Source organism: Crocuta crocuta, unplaced genomic scaffold, assembly GCF_008692635.1.
Source record: "Crocuta crocuta isolate KB4526 unplaced genomic scaffold, BGI_CrCroc_1.0 scaffold156, whole genome shotgun sequence".
In the NCBI taxonomy this organism is placed as follows: Eukaryota; Metazoa; Chordata; class Mammalia; order Carnivora; family Hyaenidae; genus Crocuta; species Crocuta crocuta.
Window position 1 is genome coordinate 1,934,344 of NW_027531308.1, and position 13,959 is coordinate 1,948,302.

Genomic DNA, 13,959 nt, shown 5'->3' on the forward strand with positions numbered 1-13,959 from the left:
AGACGGTTTGCTGAATATTTTAAGCCTGCTGTTGAGACCTGCTTAGAAAAAAGATTCCTTTCAAAATATGACTGCTCATTGACAATTCACCTGGTCCCTCAAGAGCTCTGATGGAGGTGTACAATGAGATGATGAATGTTGTTTTCATGGCTGCTAACACCACATCCATTCTGTAGCCCATGAGTCAAGGAGTCATTTCAATGTCCAAGTTTTATTACTTAAGAAATACATCAGTCTATAGCTCATTGGTAGTTGAGGGGTCTAGAGAAAGTATATTGAAAACCTTCTGGAAAGGATTCACTATCCTAGATGCCATTAAGAACATTCATGATTCGTAGAAAGAAGTCAAAATATCAACATGAACAGGAGTTTGGAAGAATTGGATTCCTGCCCTCATGGATGACTTTAAGGATTCAAGACTTCAGTGGAGAAAGTTGCTGCAGATGTGGGGGAAATAGCAAGAGAACTAGAACCAGAAGTGGAGCCTGGAGATGTGACTGAATGGCTGCAATCTCATGATGGAGTTTTAATGGATGAGGAGTTGCTTCTTATAGATGAGCAAAGAAAGCTTTTTTGAGATGGAATCTGCTTGTGGAAAAAGTCATGTGAAGATTGTCAAAATGACAACTAAGGATTTAGAAAATTATGTAACCTTAGTTGATAAAGTGACAACAAGGTAAGAGAGGATTTGATACAATTTTGGAAGAAGTTCTACTGTGGGTAAAATGCTATGAAACAGCATTACATGCTCCAGAGAAGCCATTCATGAAAAGAAGAGTCAGTTGATGTAGCAAACTTCATTGTTGTCTTGTTTTAAGAAATTGCCACAGCCACCCCAACCCTCAGCAACCACAACCCTGGTCAGTCAGTGGCCATCAACCTTGAGGCAAGACCCTCCACCAGCAAAAAGATTACAACTCACTGAAAGCTCCGATGATGGTTAGCATGTTTTAGCAATAAAGTATTTTTTAATTAAAATATGCTCATTTTTAGACATAATGTTATCGCTCAACAGACTGAAGTATAGTGTGAACGTAACTTTCATATGCATTGTGAAGCCAAAAAGTTCTGTGACTCTCTTTATTGCAGTATTCACTTATTTCAGTGGTCTGGAACAAAACCTGCAGTATCTCCAAGGTATGCCTGTGGTTTCTCTTATTTGCCTGAGAATTTTTGGCATACCTACACCAAAGTTGAGGTGCTAGATAGGATTTTTAGAATCTGTGTTCAGATCTGAAAAATTAGAATTCTTTGACTTGCTTTCAGAATACATCTTAATGATATTCCTGCCAGATAATACTTTGTGAATAGCACCACTTCATATGTAGTCAGAAACTGTTGTCATGCATTCAAGTTCCTTTACCTTTGTGATGGAAAATTCCATAATGGCTATCCTTTATTGACCATTTGCTCTATATCTCCTATACTGTTTTGCATATATTCATTTAATCTTCACAATAATAAGATGTGGTTGACTTTAACCACCATTTTATAGATAAACTGAAACTGAAATTTAGAAAAGTCAGTTAGCTTGCTCTAAGTCATCTAATAACTGCCAGAGTTAGAATTGGAATCAAGTTTAGCTGATGCTGAATCTCCTTGCACCGAGCTGTGTCTTCTCCCAATCCTTCGTGACTTTCAAGAGTGTCCTTTGAAAAGGAGATGATAAAATGGAAGGTGAGTGTTTGGAGAAGAGCAGGGTAGAATCACTGAGATCAGCGTTGTCCTGGAAAGTCCAGGGTGTATGTAACTGCCTGTAGTCTACAGAGCAGCCCCTGACCAGTAGTAAAAGGTTTGCAGTGGGGACAGGACTTTAGGTTGGCTCCCCTCCTTCCTGCCTCCATATCCCCAACCACAACCATTACCCCGACATCCAGAAAATGTGGAGAGGTTCCAGGGCTGCTGAGGGATGTGGGCATTGGGGAGAGGCGGTGCTAACAAGGAGTATGGTAGAAGCCTAACTTTGAAGCAAGAGACCAGAATTCTCAGGGGGAAAAGGAACTACTAAAGCAAAAGATGACCCCCAAAACCCCCTAAGGGGGTCTGGAGAGAAAAAGTAACTCTGAACCCTTTAATCGGAATTGAGATTAAAGAGTCACTAATGGGTATGGCTTTTTGAAAGCAAATCTTTCAAAGGAGATTCTGCAAACTGGGACCTCATCTACAGCACCACCGTCTTGGTTTGCAAATGCCTTACTAGTTGGAGTCTCCAGCGTAGTTAGACCTTGATTTGATCCTTTCGGTGCATTCTCTTCTTGTGTGGGTACAGTCATAGTTACTGGTGCAACACAAATGTTTACTGTGTGGTGTGATATATACACTCAGACCTATGTCAGCGTTGAGAAGCGCCCATTCCTGGGCAGCTCTGAAGATGTATTTCTTAGGTCATATAAGTCATTACTCATCTTTGTCTCATTTTTATTTCTTTTTTGATGCACAGGTCATCATGTTGAACTCATCATAACTAGTGCATGTGGACAGGGAGATTGGATTAGTAAGCATGCGTTTTAAGTAAATTGTATAAAATTAGCTAAGGAAGTAAGGCACTCAACTATTTCTTTGATATTAAGCAAAGATGTGATTAATATTGAGCCAAAGATTTTTTTGGAGGCCCTAAAGAAAAAGCACGTTCAGGTTTTTTTTAATGTTTGGGTTACTGGATCTTTATTCAGTCTTTAAAAACTATTTTTGAAAAATATCGAAAGTAAAGAAACATATAAAGGATCATACAACATAACCACATTCCCACCATGTAGAATTAGCTATTAACATTTTGTCACATATTCAATATTTTATAATTAAAAAAATGAAGCATTACAGATAAAAGTAAAATTCTATTTGACATGTAACCTCCCAATGCCATTCTCTTCTTCCATGTTTCTAGTGATAACCTATATCATAAAACCAGTGAGTGACTTTCCAGTCTCTTTATAAATACAGGCAGATATTTGTATGTATTTTTATACATACATGCAGGCATCTATGAACAATGTTGTTTTGTGGGTACCGTTTACATACGTCCACAGTGTAGCAGTTTGCATGCTCAGTAACAATAGTAGGAAACCTATAGAGAGTGATTACACCATGCCTGGAGCTGTACAAGAGAGAGTCTCCATCCTTTCAGTGACTCTGTGCAGCAACACTGTTGTTCTCCTCTTTTTAGGAAATGAAGGTGCACAAATTGGTTACTTGCCCAGGGGTACCCAGCTGGTTAATGGTGGCGCTAAGAATTAATCCCACCGTCCTGCTCTGGAGCCCCAGACCTTGACCATCATGCTCGATGGCCTCTTCACTGTATCACTCTGCAAAATTCTTCAGTCTCTCAATATCATGTTTCAGAGATCTGTAATTGTCGAATTTGTAAATCTGGTTTATTCCTTTTCACAGTTATACCATACTCCATTAAGTGAGTATAGTATATAAGAAGCATTGCACAGGGGGTCAGAATCTGTGAAAGAGGAGTAGTGAAAATATCCACCTCACAAGGCAAGGTGAGAATTAAATGGTTTAATTCAAATAAAGCAGGTAGAGTAGTACATGGTACCGAGTAAGCATCCAATAACTATTAGCTGGTATTACTTGCTATTATCATCTATCTATTATTCTGATGAACAATCATTAGGTTGTTTCCAATTTTTCATTATTGTATATATTGCCCCAGTGAAAGCCCTGTGTCTGTATATGAAGGTTTCTTCTGGTTATCTCCCTAGAAGAGGAATTGATGGCTCACAGAGAGCACATATTCTCAGTTTTCCCTGGTATTGCCAAAGCCCAATACACTCCCAGTCTACACTCCTCCCTAAATGCACTGTTCGGAGGTTCCCATTTCCCCCACGTCCTCAATAAGAGTTGATATTGTCTGACTATTGAATGGGCAAATTTGATGACGTAATTCATATACAATGAAGCCCACTCTTTTTAAAGTGTACAGTTCAGTAGTTTTTAGTATCTTCACCAGTAGGTGCAACCATCACAACGACCTGATTCTAGGAGAAACCCCTTAACCTGTTAGCAGTCATCCCGCTTTCCCCCATGCCAATCCCTACTTGATCATCTACTTTCTCTCTCTGTAGATCTGCCTATCCTGGACATTTCATATAAGTGGCATCATGTGATGTGTGGAGCGTTGAGGTTCATCCAGCTGTGGCATGTCAGCACTGCTCTCTTCTACATGGCCCAGCAGTACTCCACTGTGTGGACATGCTGCATTTTGTTTATCTGTTTCTTTGCTTCTTCTCCTGGCCATTATGAATAATGTTGCTATGAACATTTATATGAAAATTTTTGTATGAACATATACGTTCCTTTTCTTGGGTATGCGTATGTATTTATATACCTAACCATAGGATGGCTTGGTCCTTTGGTAACCATGCTTAACATTTTGAGAAACTGACAAAGCGACTATACCATTTTGCAGTCCCTTCAGCAATGTTTGAGGGCTCCAGTTTCCCCACATCTGTACTTCTGACATTTGCCCCTTTCTTTTTCATTCTCACCATCCTAGGGGATATGTAACGCTGTCTCATGGTTTTGCTTAGCATTGCCCTGATGACTGATGATACTGAGCATCTTTTCATAGGCTTAGTAGCCCTTCGTATGTCATCTTTGGCATAGTTTTTCATGGGCAGTTTGCCTTTTTATTGGAGTTATTGGAGTTCTCCATGTATATATATTCTGAATATAAGTCCCTTATCATATATATGATTCACAAATATCTTCTTCCATCTTGTGTGTTGTCTTTTTGCTTTCTTGACATGAACTGGTATATTTCAATATTTGTAGCTTTCATATGTTTCCTCAAAACTTGAGTTTTTCAAAATTGTCTTTCTATTATCTGCTGACTGGATTACAAGCCAAAGAACCTGGAAGTGTTTACTCAGAGTAAAGTGTGTGCATCTAGTATTCCCCAGATCAGAAGAAGCTCCTGCATTGGCCACGGAAACAGACTTTCTGAAGTCATCTATGAGATCCTCTCAGCCAGTGAAAGAAAGTCAGTTGTGACAACGTAGGAAAATGTGCCTTCACAGCTAATTAGTTTTTGAATTTATTAATGAAAAGCGCCAAGAAATCATTCCTTGTATTTCCAGACTCCCAGTTGGTTAAAATTCAAAAGCATTTGGATTCCTGTCTAACCTGGCCTCTTCTTCTTTTTTTTCTTTCTCCTCTTCCTCACTTCACTTCCTACCCCCACCCCCCTCCCTGTTTTGATTTCAGATTGAAAATGGCTCAGGAGTCTGTCAGCAAGTTGACGTCAGAGAAGAAAGTGGAGACCAAGAAAATCAATCCCACAGCTAGTCTGGTGAGATGTATTTTTCAGCATAAAAATCATATAATGATATTTCATTATAACTGAGGTGTATCTAGGAGTGTGTCTGAACATAAAGGACAAAACTCAGAGGAATGAACAGTATCCAGATTCTCAGGCCCCATCCCAGATTAGCATAGGTAACAAAGAATATAGGGGAGCAAAACAGTTTCCTGTGTTCTCCCAGAGAACTCAACAGAGATGGTTTTCTGATGGAACAAATTTAGTCACTTGCCATTTCACACCCTTCCATACCCCATGCCAACACCTCCCTTATCTCAAAGCACCTTTCTCCCAAAACGTTTAAACATTTAAGAAAGGGGTAGAGATTATGCTCTTTAGAAAACTGGGAAAACCGAGCTGCAGAAAGATACAGGCTACCTAGCATCACTTCACAGATGGATAAGACAAACCTGGCCCAGAGTCTTGGAGCCTGACGTCTCTCCCTGGCATCGAAACTTGGAGTCTGGTCTGCAGGGGGAAATTGTCCTCCACAGTCCCATTCGGGAAGGTTCACAGTGAAGCTCCACCTATACGTTAGAGACAGTAGTCAAAACAGCTAGATGGATAGGGACCAAGGTGCTGGGGTTCAAATCCCAGGTTAGCCACTTACTAATTGCAAAACCTAAGTGAAATCACTTTGCTTCTCTCTTTTTGGTAAAAAGAGAGAAATAATACTGCCTTTGCATTAGGGTTATTTTGAAGAAACTGAGAGACGTATAAAGTGCCTGATCTATAATAAGAGCTTAAAAACGTTAGCTGTTTTTCTCGTCATTACGAATCTTGGCAGCAGTGTAATGTGTTGCCAGTGTTGTTTGGCAACAACAGCAATGAGTGTTCTCTCTTCGAGAACATTCTCCTCAGTTTGGTTTTCAGACCCTTCCTTCTCTGTGCCCTAGTGTCCCACGGCTACTTATTTTTATCCTTTTCAGTTACAAATACTATTTGCCAGCTACTTTAAATTTTTGGGCCGTCTAAGTGAAGTTTAAGTTATTAAAGGAGATTTTTTTTTTCTGTTGATTGATTATGGTGTCTCTCATAACAACCCCACCAGCAGCTCAGTGAATGTTGAATGAGAAGTGGGGAAGTCACGTTCAACGGGCTTGATCAGGGAAAGCCTCAGTTTGAGCACCTAGCTCCTCCCTGAATGGACACATCTTCAATGTTCATTTGACGATATATTTGTTACAAGCACTTTTACGATTTTCAGTGGCAATGGGCTCAACCCTGATTTTTATCTTCCTCCTTGGTCAGCCTTTCCCTCTTATTTGGGCCTCTGTCTTAACTTTTACAGCCAAACCTTATTTCTAGAGGCACAGAATGGATTCATCTCTGTCAGTGTGTTTACTGTGGAAATTTTTTTAATAGGTGACCTCCACCATGAGCTAGTTCCCAATTGTGATTTTCAGCTTGTTAGGGTTGCTTCTTTTGTTGTTGTTGATTTGGGCGGAAACTAGGCAAGAGCTTGCAAACTGATCCCTGATTCGATTTCACAAGTCAGAGCTGGGATCCAAATGCAGGATGGGTGTTTCGAAACCACCAGCGTAAGTTTACGTGTAGGCCAGTCTAGTAACTCAGTGTGTTGCATCTCATAGATCACAAGCAGATGAGGATCTGCTCCCAAGGGGCCTCTCTGTGCAAAAGAGTATGCCTCTTCCATTTCATATTGTAGCCTTTTATTTACACACTTGAAGAGCAGACACACCCATTCTCACTATGCTTAATATTTTACTATTCTGAAGTCCTAGAAATAGTGAGGGCCCATGTTCCATTTTGTAGTTTCTTGTTCATACTTCTATCCCTCCAGCACACTTTGATGTCCTTCCTCCTTAGAAGTCTGTCCCTGGGAAAGAAGCTCTGCATAAGCAGAGAAGACCATCCATGGCAAATAGGAGCTACTTCCATGCTGCATGGATTAAATCTGCTCGTCTTCCCTCCCGCATAGCCTTTGTTTAGTATTGCCAAGTTGACCATATGCAGATGGCTTCAACTTAGGAGTGGTAATGTTTTCATATCTAGCCTCTTCAGAAATTGTTTCTCAGGCATTCCCTAATTCCATCAGTAGACTGAGCATTGGAGTAGGAGGAGTCTTTGAGTAACACTGAGATGTTAGGACCTTTGTCAAGAGAGCAGCACAGCCTAGTATGGTAAAGGTCAGTATTTTAGATGGATATAATCGATTGATTAACTGGTTATTCATTGTTTATTTTTGGAAAGTAATGGTAGTAGAGTGGGAGGAGCAGGTGACTGAGGGTTTCAGGAAAGAGCCATAGAATTACTCTCATTTCTCGGGCATGGAGTACACTATTCATCATTCCAGACCAAGACTTTGAGAAATTTATCAAAATCTGAGAAAGATGAAAATTTAGAAAAAGAAATGATAAACTCATTTCCCCCTCCCCTCAAAAAAACAGAAAGAAAGACTGCGTCAGAAGGAAGCCAGTGTGACCACCAACTGATACAGAGATATGTGAAAATGATGGCAGCGCGATATATTTTCCATCCTGGTCCTTTGCAACACCAGTGCTGCAAGAAGTTCTTGAAAGATACGTCACCAAATGTTTGTTTTGCACATCTCCTTCTGAAGTCATTGCAGTGAGCACCCCGTGCCTTCTTAAGGAATCCCTTGTTAAGCCACAGGAACAATGAGAAACTGTTTACAGGAGCATTGCAGGACTATTGATTATCGTTTCTTGTAGAGGTCCAGAGTCACTCCTTTGCAGGACCAGAAGAAATGCCAAGATTTTCCAAATATTTTTAAAAGCGGCGATTCCATGCTTTCTAACTGAAGCTTGATACACATACACTTGTGACAGAAGAAGAAAGAAATCTTTTACGACAATTGCCTTGAGAGAACTTAAGCCTTGATCTTTACATACTGCTGGTTTGACAATTGATCTTAATTTTCATCCTGTTCCAGCAAGATCCTGCAGCATCTTTCTTACCAAAAATGTGGAACCTTCCAAAACCATATTTAAGAGGTCCAAAATTATGTATTTTCCAGATGAGAGAAATGGTTATTTGGTGGTTGTTATTGTTGTTCATATAATGGAAATGATAGAAAATGGAATTATACATGGGTGGAGAAGAAATTATGATACACAGAGTTGACATCAGCTATTAAGCAAGTCCCATTCTTTTGATTTTATAGAAGTTCACTGTGGTTTCCTTGCCCAGCAGAAATTCTGCACTCTAACTTCCAGAAAAAAAAACAGTGATAACCAAGCCAGTACAGGCTTGGAGGTCAAAGTACCTACTTGGGCACGTGATCCAGTAACAGCAGATTTCACGTTTTCAAACTGTGGGTAAGGCCACGGTGATGCAGCTGAGCTCTGCATCGTGTTCTGGGACCTTGTGCGTGTGGCTGCCCCCCCCCCCCAAAAANCCCCCCAATAACCTCAGGAGGCAGTTGCCAGACAGGAGAGCAAATGCTACTTTCAGCCTTTCATCATGACCTCAACCAACAGGCATGTGACCTAGGCTGTAGCAAGAGTCTTTGATGTCGAAAAAATTAAGAGCATAAAAAAAGTTTCTTTGCATCAAAATGAAAAGAAGATGATTACATTATATTAAGCTTTGAGTGGACTATCACGCACAGGCAGCTCTTTCCGATCCTGGGAGCCCATAAGACCACTACCCCTTGAGTCACAAGGGAAGTGACCTTGGATCTCTCCCCTGACGCTTTTTTCCTTACACCACCTCTCTTTGAATCTATCATGTGAGAGAAGAGAAAGGACTGGAGGAGAGTTGAGGATAGCCTCAAAGACTATCCATTTTGGGCCTTGAAGGAAAAGAGATCCAAGCCTTCTCTTTCAGTTGGTGGAGGACGGTCTAGAGGTGGCTGAGAACCTTAAAACCCTTCCTGATCGGGCTGCCAGGTGTGGCCGTACCCCTTACTCCGGCCTCTTCCCAGAACCTCTCCACTTGCCAGGTGCCTGAGTGTCCACCCAGGAATGCCTGCCAATCAGCAGCCCCCTCAGGGACCCCCTAATACAGTCAGCTAAGTAAATCAGCACTGTATCCTAATATAATGCAGTCAGGATCAGACCAAATCACAGAAGCCATATTTGCACCGGTGCTAACCACCTTCTCTAATAGTTCAAAAGAAAGGACTGTCGGAGCACAATTGGGGTTTTTGGCTTATTTTTGTTTTTCCAATTCAAAATGAGAGATGAGACCAGCAAAACAAAAAAAGCTGGTAAAGAACTTACATTACTAAAAAAAGTTGCTTGTGAGCAAGAAGCTTTTCGTGCTGCTTTCTTATGTTGTTTCTGTTCACTTTTCACTTAACTAGGAAGAAAACCTAAGGAATTCATCAAAAATTCCACTTACAGTCATCTTGTGCTCTGTGACATTCCTTCTAGTATTATCGTGCAATAGAAAAATGCCTGTTTTGTCCATGCCTTGGGGATCAGCTTTGAGTTCAGTGAGATCAACAAATGTCTAGATCCTCGTGGGTCCCCACAGAGTGGATGACTGAGAGCAGCACAGTGGAGTCACTGTGGTCCACTTCAGGTCTCTAAGGAGGATGTTCACCAGAAAATCGCTGACAGTAAACAGGACTGTCGCTATGGCCACACAACCCTGTAAGAACATGCTCTCGGGGAACCAGTGCTGAAGAAGATTGATTGGAGATATTTAATGTGATAGTTAGACAAATGCAGCCCAAGTTGGATTCAATCCACATGGACAGACTCAAAATTGGCAGTAAATTACCTGTTTCTAAAGATTATACTTGGCCTGCTCTGTTGGGGAAATCTGATGGTTTCGTCACACTACTCAAATACAGTAAGTTATTACATTAAGACAGTAGGACACAATCTCCAATATTCTCATCCATTTTCAGTCCTGCATTTTGTATGTAGATGCCACCTCCCAAGTTCACAAGGGTACTGTGGTGTTGGCACAGCCTTTGTTTCTAACGTAAGTCGATACTCAGTAGAAGTTTTCAAGAGCTTGTTCAAAGTGGGCCTAAACATCTAAAACAACCTGGAGTCTCTTGAAATAAGCCCCCTAAAATGCAACTGAGATGGTTTGAAATGCAGCTTTTCATGGAGAGAAAGTGGTTAGTGCACCGCTTAGGCAGCTTGAGCATTTTAGGCATGCAGGGTGGAAGTTGGCTTTTCTAAGCAGAGCCTTCCCCAGACTAGAGGGCGAGTGGCCAGTGTTGCTACCCTATGTTTAAACAGATACTCATACCCAACTTTAGGAGTCAGATTCTGAAAAACTTTGACTTATAAGCAACATTGTCTCTTCCTAGCCAAGAGTTATTACATCTCAGAGCATAATTGGTTGGATAGCAGCTTGGTTTCTTGCATGAGTAACCTGGAGTCCTCATCCAGCACACAGGTATATCCTATATTACACTAAAGCATGATATAAACATGTTAGGTAAAAGGCATCAAGCCTGTGAGGTGTCAAAGATCAGGTCAGAAGGGGGTGTGCTCTATGGCTTTTAACACAAGAGGCAGCTTAATGATTAGGTGGGGGTGGGGAGAGCATGGAAAGGGAAAAGTGTAGCCAAGCAGAAACAGATGATTATGATGATGATGGACCTGCTGCTTTTGGAATCCTTGAGTTGACACCTATGATATCTCTTCAAATGCCCACTGCAAATACCTAGAAATAGTGAAAAAAGTATTTCTGAAATCTGGGAAGTAGAATAAGGAGACCCAGTGGTGGAAAGATGTGCTAGCCAAAACAAATTGGCAACATGGGTGAGGAACGAATTGCCAGATTGGGTGCTAGTCTTGGACCCCCTCCTACCCCCTAATAAGCACAAGTACTGAGCCCCTCCTTAGGCACCTCTTTTTTTTCCTAAGAACCGTAAGGAAAGGCATTTCCTAAATGAGAAGCTTATATGCTGCTGGTGGAGAAACTGGAAAAACTGAAGGAAGGAATAAAACTCTGTGGTGGTATTGGAAACCTTCCACAAGATATGGAAATCATTGCTATGGTTCTTGCAAGGAACATGATTGGATGTAGCAGAAGAGACATGTTATTTTTGGTAAAGATTTGCCTGGGATTGTATATCTCTCCAGAGATTATACTGTGTGCAATGGGGGCATTTTAATTTTAATTCTTGCTTTCATGAATATTATGTTTTCTCACCTCCATTTTTGCTTATCCTTTGCCTGACATCGTGGACACAGATCACTGCACACAGCATTGCATGCAGCAGTATAGCAGACAACATCTAGTCCAAGTATCAAGGGGAATTAGCAATGTAGGCCTGCAGGCTCTTTCCCAGTAACCAGACTGTAATGTTAACAGGGGGAACTCTTCATTCCCCAACATATTAAATTAGCTTCTTTTGTAGTACTCTCCCCTCCCCCAAAGATAAAACCAACATCGGGCTTTCTGTGTCGAGTAGAGGAAAGAAGTCCAAAATATATAGCATTTTTCGCAAAAAAAAAATATCTGATCCAAATATCAAATATTTTATAAAGTAGTTTAAATTTGTGCATAATTTTCTTTGATTCTGCCTGTTGTAATCAGAAAACAATACAAAAATGAGCAAAAGCTGGAAGGGGGAAAAAAGCATCAGCAGATTTGGTAATCCACAAATTAGTTTATTAGTCTCTAAAACACACACACACAAAATGGACATGCTGTAAAATCCGGTGTTGTGGAATTCCTGAGCACAAAAAATTAGAGCAGTTGTGAGAGCTGATGAGTGGGGACAAAGTAAGAGCTTCTGTGGCCTGCTTGAGACTCACCTCAACCAGGCAATTTTTAGAGTGTGGATTTGAAAGAGTGGAGGACTGTCCTGAATAGTTTACTTTTTTAAAAGCCAAATACAAGGAGAAGTGGTGTGATCTAGTGGGAGAAGTGGCCAGACCATTATAACACCCTTAGTCTGGGTTCTCTTTAAAGCTGTTGATAAATGTATGGAACATCTGGAAGCCTGTCAGAACCACATTTCATATATTAGATACCATACCTTTAGGAACAATTCAGCTGAAGAAAGCAAACTGAATAAAGAAATGAACTTTCATTCATGTCAGCTACTTTGTCATCATGAAGAAATCTGCAACACAAGAGAAACAAGTCTGTGTGGCCAAACTGATAGTATTCAATATTTGAAAAGTATGAATCATCTTTAACCTTTCAAAAATGCTAGTAACTTGTTGGGTATATTTCCATTTTCTAGCTATAGAGAAATCCAGTCCTTGGAACCTTCTCTATTGTTGGTTCAAAAGACACTTAAAGAAAAGCACCTGCAGAAACTGGCCTCTGCATAGCTGGCTGCTGCAGACTTGCATAACAATATTTATAACCCCATCAGCAATTGAATCCAGGCATAAGTAGGCTCTGTTACTCACAGCCGTATGTGACCGAGAGGCCCATTTTGTGGCATTGTTGCACACCCGTTGGTTGTTGACACCTTGTTAGATGCACTGAGTGTTAGTTTCACAATTCTTTATTTTCCCTCCCAAGGAGTAGGCAATCGACCAAACCCTCCCAAATTGACTCTTTGCTGGGAAGTAGTGAATTCAAGAGCATTTAACATGCAAGCATGAAGCCAGTTCAGTAGTCTTATTTGTGCCAAGACTCTTAATCAACACTGTGATACAAGCCTCGCATTTGGGAAATGTGTGTAGTTGAGAACTTGATTGGAAACCTGAAGATATTAAAATGGCAGCTAGCTAACTCTGTCTCTTAAAGCCCCCATGCAGTTCTACCAACAGAGACATGAAGGAAGCAAATCAAGCCTCATCCAGCAGGCCACTTGTCCTCAAGTAGACCTTATCAGGTTAATTCCCCCTCTACCCCAGTCCCTCTCTCAACCACCTGGTGATCACCAATAACACAAAAAACCTTTTCCTTGTCATCCTCTTCTCTCATGGTTTACTTCAGTCAGGAGCTCAGATGAACTCCAAACTTCATTGCATATTACATCTATGAAGTACTTGTTCGTAAGTTTTGTCTCTATTCTATGATCTGGAGAGACTGAATTAATCTCATTTTTTTTTTTTTAATTAGGGAAGTTGTAGCTAAAGCCATTAATTTATCCTTCTGCATTCCATCTATGCTCATAAAATTTTCTGTTTTTTTTTTTAATCTTCTCTCAAATGTGCTAAGAAACACCCATCTGCCTCTTTTTCTAAAAGCTAATCCAAATACTTCTGTGAGCTAGTTTTTTTATGCTTTGTGTGAAATTTGATAGCATTGGGCTAGCAAAATACAAATGAGCCCATAATTTCCAGCAGAAATTCACCTCCAAAGAATTTGGCATTCTTCTCCATGGAGTAAACAAGCTTCTACTATATTTAGGCTATTTCGTAGGCAGAGAACTTCCCTAAATTCTACCTGTGTAGACACCACGGGGCATTCTGCCTTTGAAACTATAAGGATGTCTTGCGAGAGAATGAATATATCTCCCCATATGTAATGAGAGCCACCGACACGTTATCTTATGCTTAGCATGCACTCATTCTTAGGCATGCATTCACCATGCTTTGTCTACAGCTTTGGCAAAATTGTACTTACTTTCCTTCATTGCTCTCTTCTGGAGCTTACGTCTATCCTTGTCTCATGAAACAAGTGTGTTTTTGTTTATTCATCTGGGTCAGCTCTCCAAAATGAAAAGCTCATCCCATAGACATCTGAATATACAGGGAAATTGCTCTCTACCTCCCCATGGCATGGAC

The 13,959-nt window shown here is 40.6% G+C and overlaps 1 protein-coding gene across 1 annotated transcript in view; it reads left to right on the plus strand.

The window, feature by feature from the left end:
* FMN1 (formin 1) overlaps window positions 1-8,678 on the plus strand; it is a 286,938-nt gene extending 278,260 nt beyond the window's left edge. The window contains 2 exon segments of the mRNA XM_077771645.1: window positions 5,215-5,299; window positions 7,720-8,678. Of these exon segments, the coding sequence (XP_077627771.1) occupies window positions 5,215-5,299; window positions 7,720-7,764 (130 nt within the window). The 3' untranslated portion in view covers window positions 7,765-8,678.
* The last annotated feature ends 5,281 nt before the right edge of the window (window positions 8,679-13,959 follow it).